Below are 14398 nucleotides of genomic sequence, written 5' to 3'. Positions count from 1 at the left end.
CGTTCAGGCAAGGACTAAATGTCCAAGCCTGAGCTTAAATGTAGTTCCTGAAGCAAGAAGCAGAGTGTGTGTGGATGGGGGTCCAAGGCTGGTCAGGGCAATTAGGGCCCAGTGGCATGCTCAGGGACCTCACAGTGCAGCCTCTAACCTGAGTAAAGATACACCTGAAAATCTGAGACCAAGCCAGGCCATAAAATTAGTGTCACAAAGAAGGATGAAGCTTTACTGCACCAGGACTTCAGCCACATTATACTGATGAGCAAGGCAGGTTCACATCAGTGTCTAAAAGCTTTGCAGAAGATCTGAAATCTGCCTTGGGGAAGAAAAGCTTATACTACTTCACATTCTAGAACCTCTCAGGAAAGTGACTCTTTGCTATGAATCTTGCAAGAGAACAAGCAAACTGCTGCAGAAATCTGGACAGCTGATTTTTCTCAGTATCAGCCAGTCATGAAGATGAGGGTATTCATGTAACTTTGTCAGTGAATGTGAGCTGGTGCTACCACTACGTGTTTAGTCAATATTTTCAGTGCATTTAACAAAGTGAAGCGGGTAACACCTTGAATTGATAGTTTCCTCCTAACATCATGAATGAAAGTGACTTCCTTTCTTCTGGATGCGTTAATGCACAAAATTATCTAATCTATAAGTGGGAGAAAATGAGAAATTGAAAATGTCTAGACTGGTAAAACAGAATTTAAAACTGTCATGTGAAATTTAAGTGACACAAAACATATTGAAGCAGCTGGTATTTAGTCTAGTCTACCATTTTGGGTTGTTATGGGTTTATTGTGTAAGGGAATGGAGTTTTCCTTAATTCCTAAGTTTCTACACTCTTTCTGTGCATTGGTTTTATAGCACTAGACTGCTGAAATATATCTGTCCCTCACTGCCCTCTATGTTGGTGAATGTAGTCACTAGAACTAGGCAGGATTGACAGACAAGGAGGCTTAGCATATTAGAATTTTCTGATATACCTAGCCTGGCACACCTATATGACTCACCAACGTGTGTCATTCCAAACGAGACTTTCCCAAAAGATTAAAATTAAGTGGTGGATTCAACAGGTACATATCCCTATGAGTCATTGCTGGATTGCTAACTTCAGAAGGAGTTGTGATGTCTCTAAAATCCATTCAATAGAAGGACAGCAGGAAGTAGAATGGTAATGTTTCTTGTCTTATGGACAATTAAGAGTCTACAATGTTTCATCATAAAGAACACATAGTCCTTCAAACAATGTAAGCATGCGTTAGCCTTTTGTACCTCCTGATCATTAAGTGTTTGTCTGACTCCTGGTAATCCTGAAGTTGGTAACTGTAATATTCTCATTCAGATCCCCATTGTACCACAGTCTAACTCCTGTGTTCACTGTTTCCACCTTGGACTCAAGAGAAAGTTTTTTTACTTGTTCTCCAAGTAGCTGTTCTTTTAGACAAGATAGATTTAAAATGCTCTTCACAATGTCTTGGAATTTGTTCAAAGGTCATTATCTTACCCTAATGCATGTGTTCATAAAGCCTCATAGTTCATTATCCTAACCTGGCAGAAAAGTAGAGTTGTTTCTTCTTCCAAAAACATCTCTTTGGTTCTTTATTCATAAGTCTGCTTTGCAGATTGTCTGGAGCTTTTCTCAGGTATACTTATAAATGAGGAGAATGCATGTGAAGTATAAAAATGATCAAAATCTTCAGATGAAACTTTACAAATCCATGCATTTCAAAGCAAATGAAGCAGGAGTCTGAGTAAATCCAAAAGTCACTAGCAGTGTCCAAGATTCCCTCATTTATTGGCAAGATGACCTGGCTGCGTGAGGTTGGCTGACAACATCAGAAAGTTAAAATGCCTTTTCTTGTACCACCTTCAGAGGAACCCATAAGACTTTCTGGCACTCTATGAAGCAATCTTGGAATGCCTCCAGATCATCAATAGTGAAAGAGACATAAAGATTCACAGCTTTATCCAGAAAGAATGATGAAAATGGAAGTTGCAAAATACTTCAAGAATAAAAGAAAAGATAAGTTAAATGATTTTTTTCTGGGTAAAAAATGTAGCTTAGTAATACAAACTGAATGGAAAAATTCTTGTGGAACTCACTGCAAAAAAACCCCAATATATTCAAAACCTATAAAACTGCAGGCCAGGATAACATGTCTGAAGATTTACTCTAAGCAAAGATCAAAAAAGAATTTGAGCATCCCACTATGATTCCTCCGTCAATTAAGAGAAAAGGAACGCATGTCAGGAGAATAAGAAAAAAGGAACCATCACTAAAGAAATTGAATAAACAACTAAGAATCCCAGAGAAATTGTGCACAGTCAGTCTGAAAATTATTTCCCATGCTTTCAACTGCAGCTTTCAAGAGCACCAGGCTGGAGGATTTTTCCCTATTTAATCAGAATTTTGTACTTTACAGTATTGTTAAAAAAAGTAACAATGGATAGAACTCATTAAGGGCAATAAGCAGATTAAACAAAAGTAAAACAGTTTTCACTGTGGATGTCTAGGGCAAATACTTAGAACAAAATCAACAATCAAGTTGAGATCTTGCAGTTAGTGTTACTGTCCACAACACTGCAAACAGTATAAATGAGAAGGTGGACTTACCTTTGCTATATTTCAAGAACACTGGATAAAGATTTCACTAAACAAAACCCATTATGGCAAACCCAAAGCAGAAACAAAGAGAGGTCATTCCAGAGGGACCATTCAAAACATAGTAATGGCAGATGCACCAACTTTACAAATCAACAACTTTAAAAGATTAAAGGTACTGGCCCATCATAAGATTGTTTAGGAACTAATCTCTCCTGTAAGCACCCAACAGTGCAAGGGATGGACTGGATTTGATTGGACAAGACCTATGAACAAAAAAAAGCAAAAGTTTTCAGGCTGTGTAACTGTATAGTAGACCTAACACTTCAATGGAGACTTGTTCCAAGTTCAGATAGAGCTTTCCAAACTCACCCATTTCAAATTTATTTATGTGAAAAACACCTGGTGAACACATTAGGAAAAAGTGAACAGTTTTCTTCCTTATGAGAACTCAAGAATAGTTTTTAAAATACAGAAGATTCAATCTCTGGTCTGAGCAATGAGAGAACATTTCATTTTTAAAAACTGGGGGGGGGGGGGGGGGGGGGGGTGTGCTGAAAGTTATTAGCAAGTGAAAAATAATGCTTTATTTTCTCTATTTCTTCTCCACAATAGTTACTGCTATTGATCACTGTGTAATGTGTAACAAACACACGCATATACATAACACCTAATAAGCATCCTTAAAACATGTCATTAAGGACTTGAATTACTTTTTTGAAGTTTGGCTAATAGAACTCAGCAGACACTAGAATACACTGACTTAGCCAAATTAAATATAGAGCAAGAACATATATAAATTATTCCCCTCTTCCCAGGACATATTCATTTAATTGATTGTCCAGATTTTACACTTTAACTATTTTACCATTCACCTGCTCTTACTTATATTAGTATTTAGAAACAAAAAGACAGACAAGTGATCTGTGAAAAGCTTTCTACTTTTTCATTACTCTTCAGCAACACAGTTTGAGCAGCTTATTAGAAAAACATAAGAAGGTAACAGATTCCAAACCCAGAAGTCTCTAGTTTCATTACTTTCTGACATTCGGCACAGGTAATACAGCAATGCTTTTGGCAAGAACATATATGCCCCCTATAGATTTAACATATTCTTGCCACAGAAAGGTGGAAATAAATGAAAGGCTCATTAGGCATTTCCTAAATAGAAAATTCAGTACTAGAAAAAATATATTAAATCTTTCAATAAATATATGTTTACATGCACAAAAAGCAAACATGTAATTATTCTTTAAAACTTGAACATCATCCTGTTCAAACACCTTTTCTTTTAAACTTAATTATTCTAGCCTGCACAACAGAGATTGACCCAAGTATTTCTTTTCCTCAGCAATGTTCCCTCCCGGTACTCTCTCCCTTTGTCCGAGAGCTTTCCCAAGCACAACACTGAAAGTTTTTTAGAAAAAGTGTAGCATTTTATTCTGAGTTTATGATAACATATTATGCAAATCTATAGCATGACATACATGATTTGTAATAACGTTGTTACAAATATATTTGTATTTCAAAAGCTGGATCATAAATTTTACCTCCTTTAGCAGCAATGACATGCTCTTTTGGAAATACCATTAGCATTCAGTTCAACATATTATTTTATTATACAATTAGATCTGCAAAGGTAGGTAAAGATGGGTGATAAATCTTGACTATTTAATGGCTTCCACATAACTAACTACAACTGAGGAACGAACATTTTGTCTGGTCTCTTAAAATCAGTAAATTCCAATCAGCCTTTAATTTTCCCTTTTAAAGGCCTGACTGTAGATCTGATTCCACATAAAAATTTCTACAGGTATATCACAGCAAGTATGACAACTCTGAATAAAGACAAAGCATGGTTTTTTATTCCTAGGTGCATAATTCAGCCTTACCTCAGTGTTCTTAAATCCCACAGTTTGATGCCATCACCTGCAGCTGTTGTCATGAAAAGGTTGTAAGCTTCGGGTTGCTGAGTGCTGAAGGATGATCCCTGTAAAATATGAAATCAGTTTCAGATAACTATTCTTGTGGCTTTAAATATTTATAGAATCATAGAATATCTCAAGTTGGAAGGGACCCATAGGGATCATCGAGTCCAACTCCCTGCTCTTCACAGGATTACCTAAAACTAAACCATATGACTAAGAGCATCGTCCAGATGCTCCTTGAACTCTGACAGGCTCAGTGCCCTGACCACTTCCCTGGGGAGTCTGTTCCAGTGACCAACCACCCTCTCAGTGAAGAATTTATTAAACTTAAAAAATAAAAAATACATGTTTGTTAGATTATGTGAAAAAAAGCTTGTCTGCACACAAAGAAACTTGTGCAGAGGAAAGCTGGCATGTGGAGGGACCCCCATAACCCAGTCAGAGAAACGGAGCACTGCCTTGACTCCTCTCCTGTTGTCTCAGAACAGCCATGAGGCCTTTGGTCCAGGGGTGGCACCCGCCATGATGAGTCAATGGGAGTGGCTCTTTGTGTCATCTCACAGACTGACAGGATGTTTAGGGGAGGAGGCAAGGGCAGGGAGAGGGAAGGGTCAAAGAGCAGTCCAGCATTTAATTGTAAGACATATTGAACCTTGGCATAAGTGGGCACATTTTCCATTGACTTCAGTAGTAAATGTGTCCATTTATAACAGGACTGATTTTGGCTTCATACCTTTAAATAATTAAATCCTGCCTATCTTTAAACTTCTGATTTTTTAACATCCGTGTTGGCAAATCCTGGCCTTTTTGCTGGCTACAAACTTCTTTCTCCAGGGAACTAAATATAAACAGTTAAAGCTCCTTCTTTCCTTTCCCCACCATTCACATTCTTGATTTGGCTGAAGACATCACAGAAACCTCAAGGCCATTTCCCGCAATCAGTGCTTGACTGCCAGGAATCTTCTATTCATTATTAAAACTGGTGTGTGTAGCTGGAAAATGCTCTAGCATTTAGTCAACAGAATTCTCCCAAAGGCCAAGACAAAGTGGGCCACTCATCGTTAAAGATACTATAGGAGCTTTCACTTACTTTAAACAGATTTCGTTCCTAAACTAAGGATTACCACAGCCTGCTCTAACAGATGAATTAAAATGCACTGCGCAACAGGTTTCTCAACAAAGTCTTCACATTCTGACATCAGCTATGTATAACTATTTTAAAAAAAGACTAATTATAAAAGAGAAATACAGTAGTTGTCTAAAGGATAGTATTCATTAAAAGTTACAGAACACCCTTTCTTTTTGTGTTTTTGACACTTTTACTCACTACCTCTTTCTTCAGTCAGCAATGATCACAGAGTCCAATACAAAAAGCTCTACAGACACATACACATTTACTTCATGCACTACTCCTTTAGTTTAGAATACACTAACAGTAATAAAGGTAAGGATAAGTGTAATCCCTTTGTTTCTTCCCTGCCCTGACATTTTGTCAGTAACATACTTTACTAACATAATGCTATACTTGTATCCTCAAACTACATTTGCTACTGAATATTGCTGTGGCAGGCAAAAAAATATATACGAGTTAGGATAATATGCAAACTGAATTTTATTTATCCCTTTGTGTTTTTATAGTCCATTAATTTATGATAACCTATAATTTATGTGAATCTAATGCAAAAAGTAGCATATTCCAACACACACTTCAAACAATATTCTTTCATTCTGACAGACAAATCACTTGCCTATGCCCCATCATCTTCCTTATCCAGCAGTGCAATACCTTCTCAGCTTCTCTGTAGACTAACCACATTGCACCTTCCACATAAAATTTGGCCCCAAGAAGAACATGGTTAAACAGAATCCCCATCTCATTTGCTAATTCCGTATGAACACCATCAATATAATCAGAACAGTGCAGCTGGCTTATGCTAAAGGCATGTCTCAAAATACACTCCACATCTTGCAGGCATGCACATACCTTCAGAAAGATTTGCCACTATGGCTAGGAAAAAGTTAACTGACTGAAACTTCTTAGTTGTCCATTTTTCAGCCTTCACATCATGTACATTTCCTAATGAATGGGCAAATTAATTTTGAAATAAAAGGGCCTGGGAGGAAAACTAGAAACTTTGTTATTTCTCTGAAAATGAATGTAATGTAAAAACTGTGTTTGCTAGCAGAACATAATACCATGCAAATATTTGTGGTTGATACTGATACATTCCTGTTCAAAGAATATGTTTTGTACCACTGCAAATGTATCGCTAACACTAAAGCTCTGAATCTTTGAGGTCTGATCTCAAATTGCCATCTATTTCTGGATCTCAGAAGTTCCTAAAGTCTAAGACAGGAGCACAATTTTGATATTTCAACCAATTCATTTTACTACATTTCTTAAAAGTTAGTATACAAAGCAATGGCACCATGAGAAGACACATAATACTTTGGGAATTGTTGATAATCAGTTTTCATCAGGTGATCTTATGCATCAAACCAAAATTGTCAAGTTGGAAATCACTAGAATAAAACAGCTTATAGAAGTGTAAATCAATTATTATTAGCTTAGGGTATTCACCTTGTTAGGCTTGGTAAAAGATGGCTAAGGACTACTTATCAGTGAGGTGAAGTTACTACAGCCAGAAGAGCGACATCTGCTCTTGCCTCAGAAGACGCTTAATACATCACTTGGGCCTAGTGTACACCCTGCACTAAAATACTATAAGGAATTCTGAGAGTAGAATCTGAAAATCAGGCACAGGTGCAGGGAAAAGAGTGGAGGGTCCATCAACACCAGCCTATCATTGAAAAGTGGGAGATTTCCACCAGTTTCCTCAGGCTGAGGAGAACAATGAACCTCTTTCCCCTAGTTCCTAAGCAAACTCTGAAAAGTAAGAGCCTGCAGCAGTATCACCACGTCTCCACAGGACCACGTATTTAGCCCAGTTTCCTGATGAAATGATGCTTATGCAACTGTACTGTTTGCTGATTAACATCCAGAATTTTTTTTAACCTGCTTCAATAATTAAATCCAAGAGATAAAGGTCTGATGATAACTACCTTTCCATGAGATACATGTAAATAAGTAACTAGCAGACAAAAATTCAAACCAGCACAGCCATCAAGGAAAGTGATTTAGTTTGTCAAGCCATTAACCAGCCAACACACAACTAATTTAGAACAGGTGTGCAGTATGGCATGCCTCTCAGTCAACTAGTAATAAGGACATGACAAGAAGATAAGGTTGTGAGAAAGGAGGAGTGTTTAGGGAACAAAACTGGAAGTGTATGTGGTGGGGAGGTGAAGATTATAAAGAATTTAATAGTCAAATTTGAGGTTTTGTGGTGAATTTGGAAAGTAGTATTTAAGGACACAGCCTTAAAATCCTTCAGAAAGGATGCTTGATTAGTCTTGCTGCTGGAAGAACCTGTATACAAAGACAAGCTCTGTATCTTCATTATATAACGTGTCCTGAGCACTTCAGGGTAATTTGGTGCCATAATGCTTTTTAAGGGAACAAAAATACACAGGTTTGGAATAATAAACATTAATATGCTCAATTAAATAAAGATTATAGAGGTTCTAAGCAAGTGGTATAAGGCCTAAGGCTTTGCAAGAAATTTAATTGTGGAAGCTTTAATCAAATATGGAACTTCAAGACCTAGGCATGTCTCTTGTGGTTTCCTCTCCTGGACTTTGGTAAACTAAGTTGCACTATTTTGGATACAGGACTGAAGGTTCTTTATCCTAAATAACTGTACTAAAATAAAGTAGATGACAAATGGGAAGTAATCTGTCACAAACAATACAAATAGATAAACAAAAATCTGGTAGTAAGCACAGTGCCCAGAACAACTTCTTCCTTAAGTGACAAGGATTTTTGCTATGATTTTGCCCAACTACCTCTTTACCTTCTGTTTTAATTCATCCAATACTTTAAATTTGGCACAGCCCCGTAAGACTAGCTTCAAAATGGTTTCTTTATAAGTTTCAGAATATGTATCTTGCATGTGAGAAATGCTTGCTACATTCTTGCTCCAATTTCCCTTCCCTGACATTGACAAAATAACAAAAATTCACAACATAAATAGTGTTCTGAACAATGTAAGGAAAGATCTGAAGAAAACACAATCAATTCATGGAAATACTACAGATGGAAAAGTATATTGGCATACATATATATGCTTTGTGTATATAGACATATGTTACTTTCAACCAGTGTTGCAAATTAAGGTTTTCAAATCAAACAGGGTAGCATTAAGGTATTTGGCTATTCTTACAATTAGCAAAGATAAAGAAGAAAAGGTGAAGTACAGCAATATGTACTTTCTATCATGATGCAATGCTCATGTGCAGATATATTTTCACTGTATTCATTATTCTTCATCTCACTATAAACATGTAACAACATAGGGCAGCATCATACTTTCTGCAAATATGGAAAGTACTGTCTTCAAGGATTTACCAGCCAAAATATTTTTTTCTAACATTACTCTCTGCTCTGAGTCATAGTAACAACTGTTTTTCCCCCAGCTTCCATGCAAATGTTTATAATTTTTTTTCTTCAGCATAATACTATTGAATTTTTCATTTCTGAAGTAATCCTTTGCATTAAAACCTGAGTTTAAAATGGGAAGACTTTCTTACTGTGCTACTGCATTTAATTTAAAGATGTTTAGATTTATTCTTTGTACTAAAGCAGACACTGCAACCTTCTGGGAGTGAGCTTTACCGATGCTGCTCTCTTCACTTCCCTGCATCCTTCTCCCTCACGGCCATTACCTCCCCAGACCTAGTTTCTCCCAGTCCTTGCATCTGTCTCCTCTGAACCCTTGCAAAACACTGAGGTTCAAGGAGGTGAGAAAGACAGACATAATCAGGGCAAAGGAGCTCTGGGAACAACAGTAATCTATGTGGTTGTGGATGACTGGAACAGTAGGGGGAAGGGGTGGGCGTGGGGAGAGGATTCTACTAGAGAGAGAATTAAGTATGAGAAGGAGGAGAAAAAGAAGTTGTAGGAGGTGCAGAAGTGAAGGCTCATAGCTGCAGAGGCAGAGCACCTGTGATGATATAGAGAGATACAGCCTAGCTTCAGCTGGTGAAATAGGTTTGGAGATGTAAACTGACCAAGCAGCACAGGATCAGAGGTGCAGGCTTTACCCATAGTTTGTTTATTCTGGAGCTCCACCAAACTATCAGGAAGCTTGAAGCAGTACAGTCATCACAGAGGTTGCCAGTGAGAAAAGAAGAGTATCAAGACAGAAGACCCCCATCTCATTGCTGCCACTGTTGTTGTCTCCAGGGAAGAGGGACAAGAGTCAGTAAGAATGGGTAGAACCACCACCATATTCACACGTCACCTGAAAAGACGGACCACTGCAGCAATTTGCTAGACTACAAAAGCAAGTACTCCATGTACTTATTCTATATGTGTACACTGTATGACCACATATTCTACATTCATCTGCAATATTTTACAAAGTGTTAATAAGAACAGAGATTACTTTGCATAATTCAAGCTTCAGGGACAATTTTCCATCAACTACTTACATCTGTACAGAGGCTACAGACATAATATCTCAGGCAATGATACAGTCTGATTTTATAACCTCATTACAGTCAGGAAGACTCAAAACTTTCCTGCTAAAGAAAGATAAGCTGTGGCACGTAATGATTCAGGAGGGTGGTTTGTCATCTTCAGCATACATTACTCAATCAAGGCTTCATTACACTGATAACTGCTGCTGCAACTAAGGGCTGTGCTATACTCCCCTAAATGTAAAGTGATGATTCTGACCACCTATGGTCATCCAACAGTTTGGGGTGGTGGGGTGGGGATGGTGCGAACTCAATTATTTTAGCCACTACGTTTTGTGCAGATTTCAAGAAGAGCAACTATAAAGAATTCTACTCTGGCTTCATGGCAATTACTGCAGATTTTGATAAGCGAAACAAGGGTTTCTTGATTCTTGAGAGACAGAAGATTTGTACATTAATTTTAAACAGGCCACAGAGAGATATTTTCAAAATTAGACATGAGAATAAGGCAACCAGTTCTTAGATTCAGCTGATAATTAAATGTTTGATTTTTTCTCTGAACATTTACCTATAGCACATTCTAAATTTCTGCAGTGTCATGCAGATGATCTGTATCTTTACAGATTCAGCAGCAGTTTATATGTACATAAAAGTAGTATGACATTTATTTAATTTGAACTCCCAGTCTATGCTTCCTGATTAATGTCATGCAGATGTAGCAATATTTATTATCTTCTAAATATATTTTCACTTTTAGAATACTAAAATTCTAAAATGAAACAGGAATTACAGAGACACATTAAAATGGTTGTCTCAACCCATCATCTTCTAAGAGACATTCTTTATAACAGTCAGTACAGCCAAATCTTTCATATGAATATATATATATGTATAAATATTTGCAGTATCTCCTACTAATCTGTTCTGGAGAAAGATTCAGAGTATGTTTGCTTCACAGCAAACATTGTCTGATTTATAATAGAACAGTATTCTGAATCTTTATATATCTATATTTTTAAAATATAATAAGCTTAATCAAGTATACAATTTAAAATCAAAGTCATTACACTGTAAATTATATATACTTGCTTAAATCTGCTGCTGTCCAAACCCAGAAATAACAGAATGTCACGTTGTTCACCTATGTTCCCAGAACATCCTATGTATTTAATAATTCGCTAACAGGTTTCTCCCACACTTAATAGGAACATATCTTCCTTAGTGTTTTACAAGTCTTTCTAAATTATTTTTATTTATTTATTTAAAGAATAAATCTCCTGATCATCCTCAATTACTGTCCCTGACAAAGCAGTCTTGGAACAGTGGAACTGATTTGCATGAATCTACACCAGAAAATGCACTTCAAGAATTATATATTTTGCAATCACTAATAAGAATTATATCCACAAAACAAGACTAGGACTAGCCCAAAGGAAAGCCTGCATAAATTCTGTTGTGTTGGCACTGAATCTTTAGCATCAACTTCACTCCACATATTTTCTTCTACTGCACCACCTCTCATGGCTTGCTAACCTTAGATTCCAGTGTGTTTCATGCTTTAAACAGGATGTAATTTACACACAGTATTTTGCAAATTTTTATGTCTATAAAATATTTTAGCATATTATCTTAATGTAAATGCACTGAGTTATATTTAGTCTAACAGCTTTAAACTATAAAACTCTAATGAAACAGTTGATGTGTAATTTTCCTATTGACTTATCTGAAATATTAAATGTCTAAAACTGAAAAAATAGAGAACCTGGATCCGTAATTTTTCCCAAAAATGGTCAATTTTCTTTGCTATACCACATGCCTCTAGGTTTTTTCCTAACTGAATACTCGCCCACAGCTTTAAAATTTTTCTTAACTAAATAACCTGAAGCCACTAAGCTGACCAAGCAAAAAGAAAAGCCAGAACCTTAAGCCTATATCTGTTACAAATAGTACTGAAATAGTTAGCACAGTTTTAAGTGTTTTACCAGATCACATCTCTCAGGAAAACCCACAAAGAGCTCTACAAAAGTAGTAATATGGAACTGTGTTAAACCCACAGAAGCAAAGACTTTCCAACTGGGAATGAAGAATCATACTCAACTAAAACTGTAACACAGTAAGTATTCTAACCTATATGGTGCCATAAGACCTCCAAACATTCAAATCAATCTTCAGGTAAAAAAAAACAGAGTAAGGAGGGGGGGCAGGGTGTTTAAGTCATCTATTCTATTGAAGTGTTTTGTTTGTCGTTTCTGAAAAGTTAGAATAAACCAGATGACTTCAGATTCAACTTTAGAGGAGAACAGTTACATAAGAAAAAGTTCCTGCTGAACTACAGTATTACAGTCTGGCATGAGCAAGGCGAAGTGTAATATACACTTCCCTAGTAGCAAGCTTGTTCAGTCATTCTCACTGCTCCCTGCTTTCCACTAGAGAACAAATGAGGTCTGGGTGCTTTTACCACATAGACTAGGGACCTTGCTTATCCTCCCCAACATATAAAAAACTCTATCGATTACCATAAATTAAATTTTTAGTCTCCAATTCTTTTATGGATGGAGTTGTATTGGTACTACAAATAAAATTCAATAAAGTTTATACCTTATTTTGGCAGATCTGATGGACTGATCTAGTATGAACTTCTGGTATCACTGCTGTGCTGCAGCCTACATTGAGGTCAAAAACTTCCAAAGCTCGGTTGCTGCCAGCTGTAAGTACAATATCTGTATAGCTCTCTGTGTTAAAGTGATCTAAAGGAACAAAAGTATATAGATAAACAAAAAGACAGATAAATAGATATCAAGACTCTGTTGTATTTAATACTCCATGAGCAGCACCAAAATTCTTACAGTCCTAAAATTTTGTCCAAAGCTGAAGTTCAATACCACCAAAAAATACAGCATTTTTACTCCAATAGAAAAAGAGTCGTAAAGAATCAAATGTTAATTACTTTAACTGAAGTTATTTCCATGGCATTAAGTCCAAAGAACTATAAAGCAAATAAGAAATACAAAGGATACAAGAGTAGAAATCATTTACTGCTGAAAGGCTGGTAATCTCCATTGTTGAAGCCATGGGAAATTTCTGTACCAATTTGCAAATACTTCTCTGTTTGTATCTGAAAAAAAAAAAAATCAAAGGAATGCTGGTGTTAATGAAATAAGTTATGATTTGTGGCCACCAGTGAACTCCCACTGGAATAACAAAGCAAGTCAAAATGTTTTCTTTCATCATTAAAAATTAAAGCCACAGACCTTTTGACTCATTGCTGAACTCCATTAAAAATCTTGATAACAAAACTCATTTGTATGAAAAAGAACATGATATTCATATACATAAGATAGATATTCCATCAGCATGAAAAACTAAAATAACCTTCTATGTAAATTGAAAATGTTGAAAAGGCAAAAAACAAAAAATCCGTCAAGTACCTATGATCCAAAAGCAGAAATACTAGTTTCAGTATAGCATTTAATGTGATGATCTTAAGGGCAGAAAGAAAGAAAATTATGAGAAAACAGTGAGGAAAGAAGAATTTCCACTTAAATGAGAACAGAACAAGGTGCTGATCGCACACTACCAAGGAAATTTGGCTTCCCAACACACACTGTACTCTTCAAGGTCCTGTGGGATATCTACCAGCTCTATGCATATGTTGCAGACATGCCAAGCCCCCTAAAATGGCTCCAGATTTATTTGTATCACACAACACAGAACTGTGTTGTGACTCAATCTGATTAGATCTTTCTGTTTACTGAAATGTATCAGCTCAGACAACATGGATCTGATCTTAAATCCATCAAAATCAACAGAAAACATTCCTCTATGGATATGTATATGGATATGTTGGGCAAGAAGAGTGTGGTTTCCATAGATGTCACCTAAGGAATATAAACAGAGTTGTTAATAACTGTACTGGGTCTGGTTGAGGTAGAGTTAATTTTCTTCGTAGTAGCTTGTATGGTGCTGTGGTTTACATTTGTGACTCAAATGGTGTTGATAACACAGCAGGGTTTTAGCTATTGCTGAACAGTGTCTGCACAGCGTTAAGATATTCTGTGTTTCTCACTGTGCCCCCAGATTGAGTAGTCTGGGGGAGTAAATAAATTCAGATAGGGTCATAGTAATGACCACTTACCTGAATTATCCAAAGGGATATTCCATAACATATAATGTCGAGCTCAGCAATAAAACTGGGCAGGGGTGGCGGATGTTATTTGAAACAAGCAGTTGCTCAGAGACTGGCTGGGCATCAGTTTGCTAGGGAGCTAGTAAGGAATTACTTTTGCATCACTAGGTTTATTTTTATTTCTTCCTTTACTTATTAAATGGCCTT

The 14398-nt window shown here is 36.6% G+C and overlaps 1 protein-coding gene across 1 annotated transcript in view; it reads right to left on the bottom strand.

Moving 5' to 3' along the window:
- The window catches only part of WDR27 (WD repeat domain 27), a 130584-nt gene that overhangs the window by 81699 nt on the left and 34487 nt on the right, over positions 1-14398 (bottom strand). The window contains exons 19-21 of the mRNA XM_040599502.1: positions 13083-13180; positions 12664-12785; positions 4489-4586 (exon numbers count right to left, since the gene is read on the bottom strand). Coding sequence (XP_040455436.1) covers positions 4489-4586; positions 12664-12785; positions 13083-13180 — 318 coding nt within the window. The remainder of the gene's footprint in view (positions 1-4488; positions 4587-12663; positions 12786-13082; positions 13181-14398) is intronic.

This window comes from Falco naumanni, chromosome 6 (genome assembly GCF_017639655.2).
Source record: "Falco naumanni isolate bFalNau1 chromosome 6, bFalNau1.pat, whole genome shotgun sequence".
Lineage (NCBI taxonomy): Eukaryota > Metazoa > Chordata > Aves > Falconiformes > Falconidae > Falco > Falco naumanni.
This window is presented reverse-complemented; position numbering and strand designations above follow the sequence as displayed.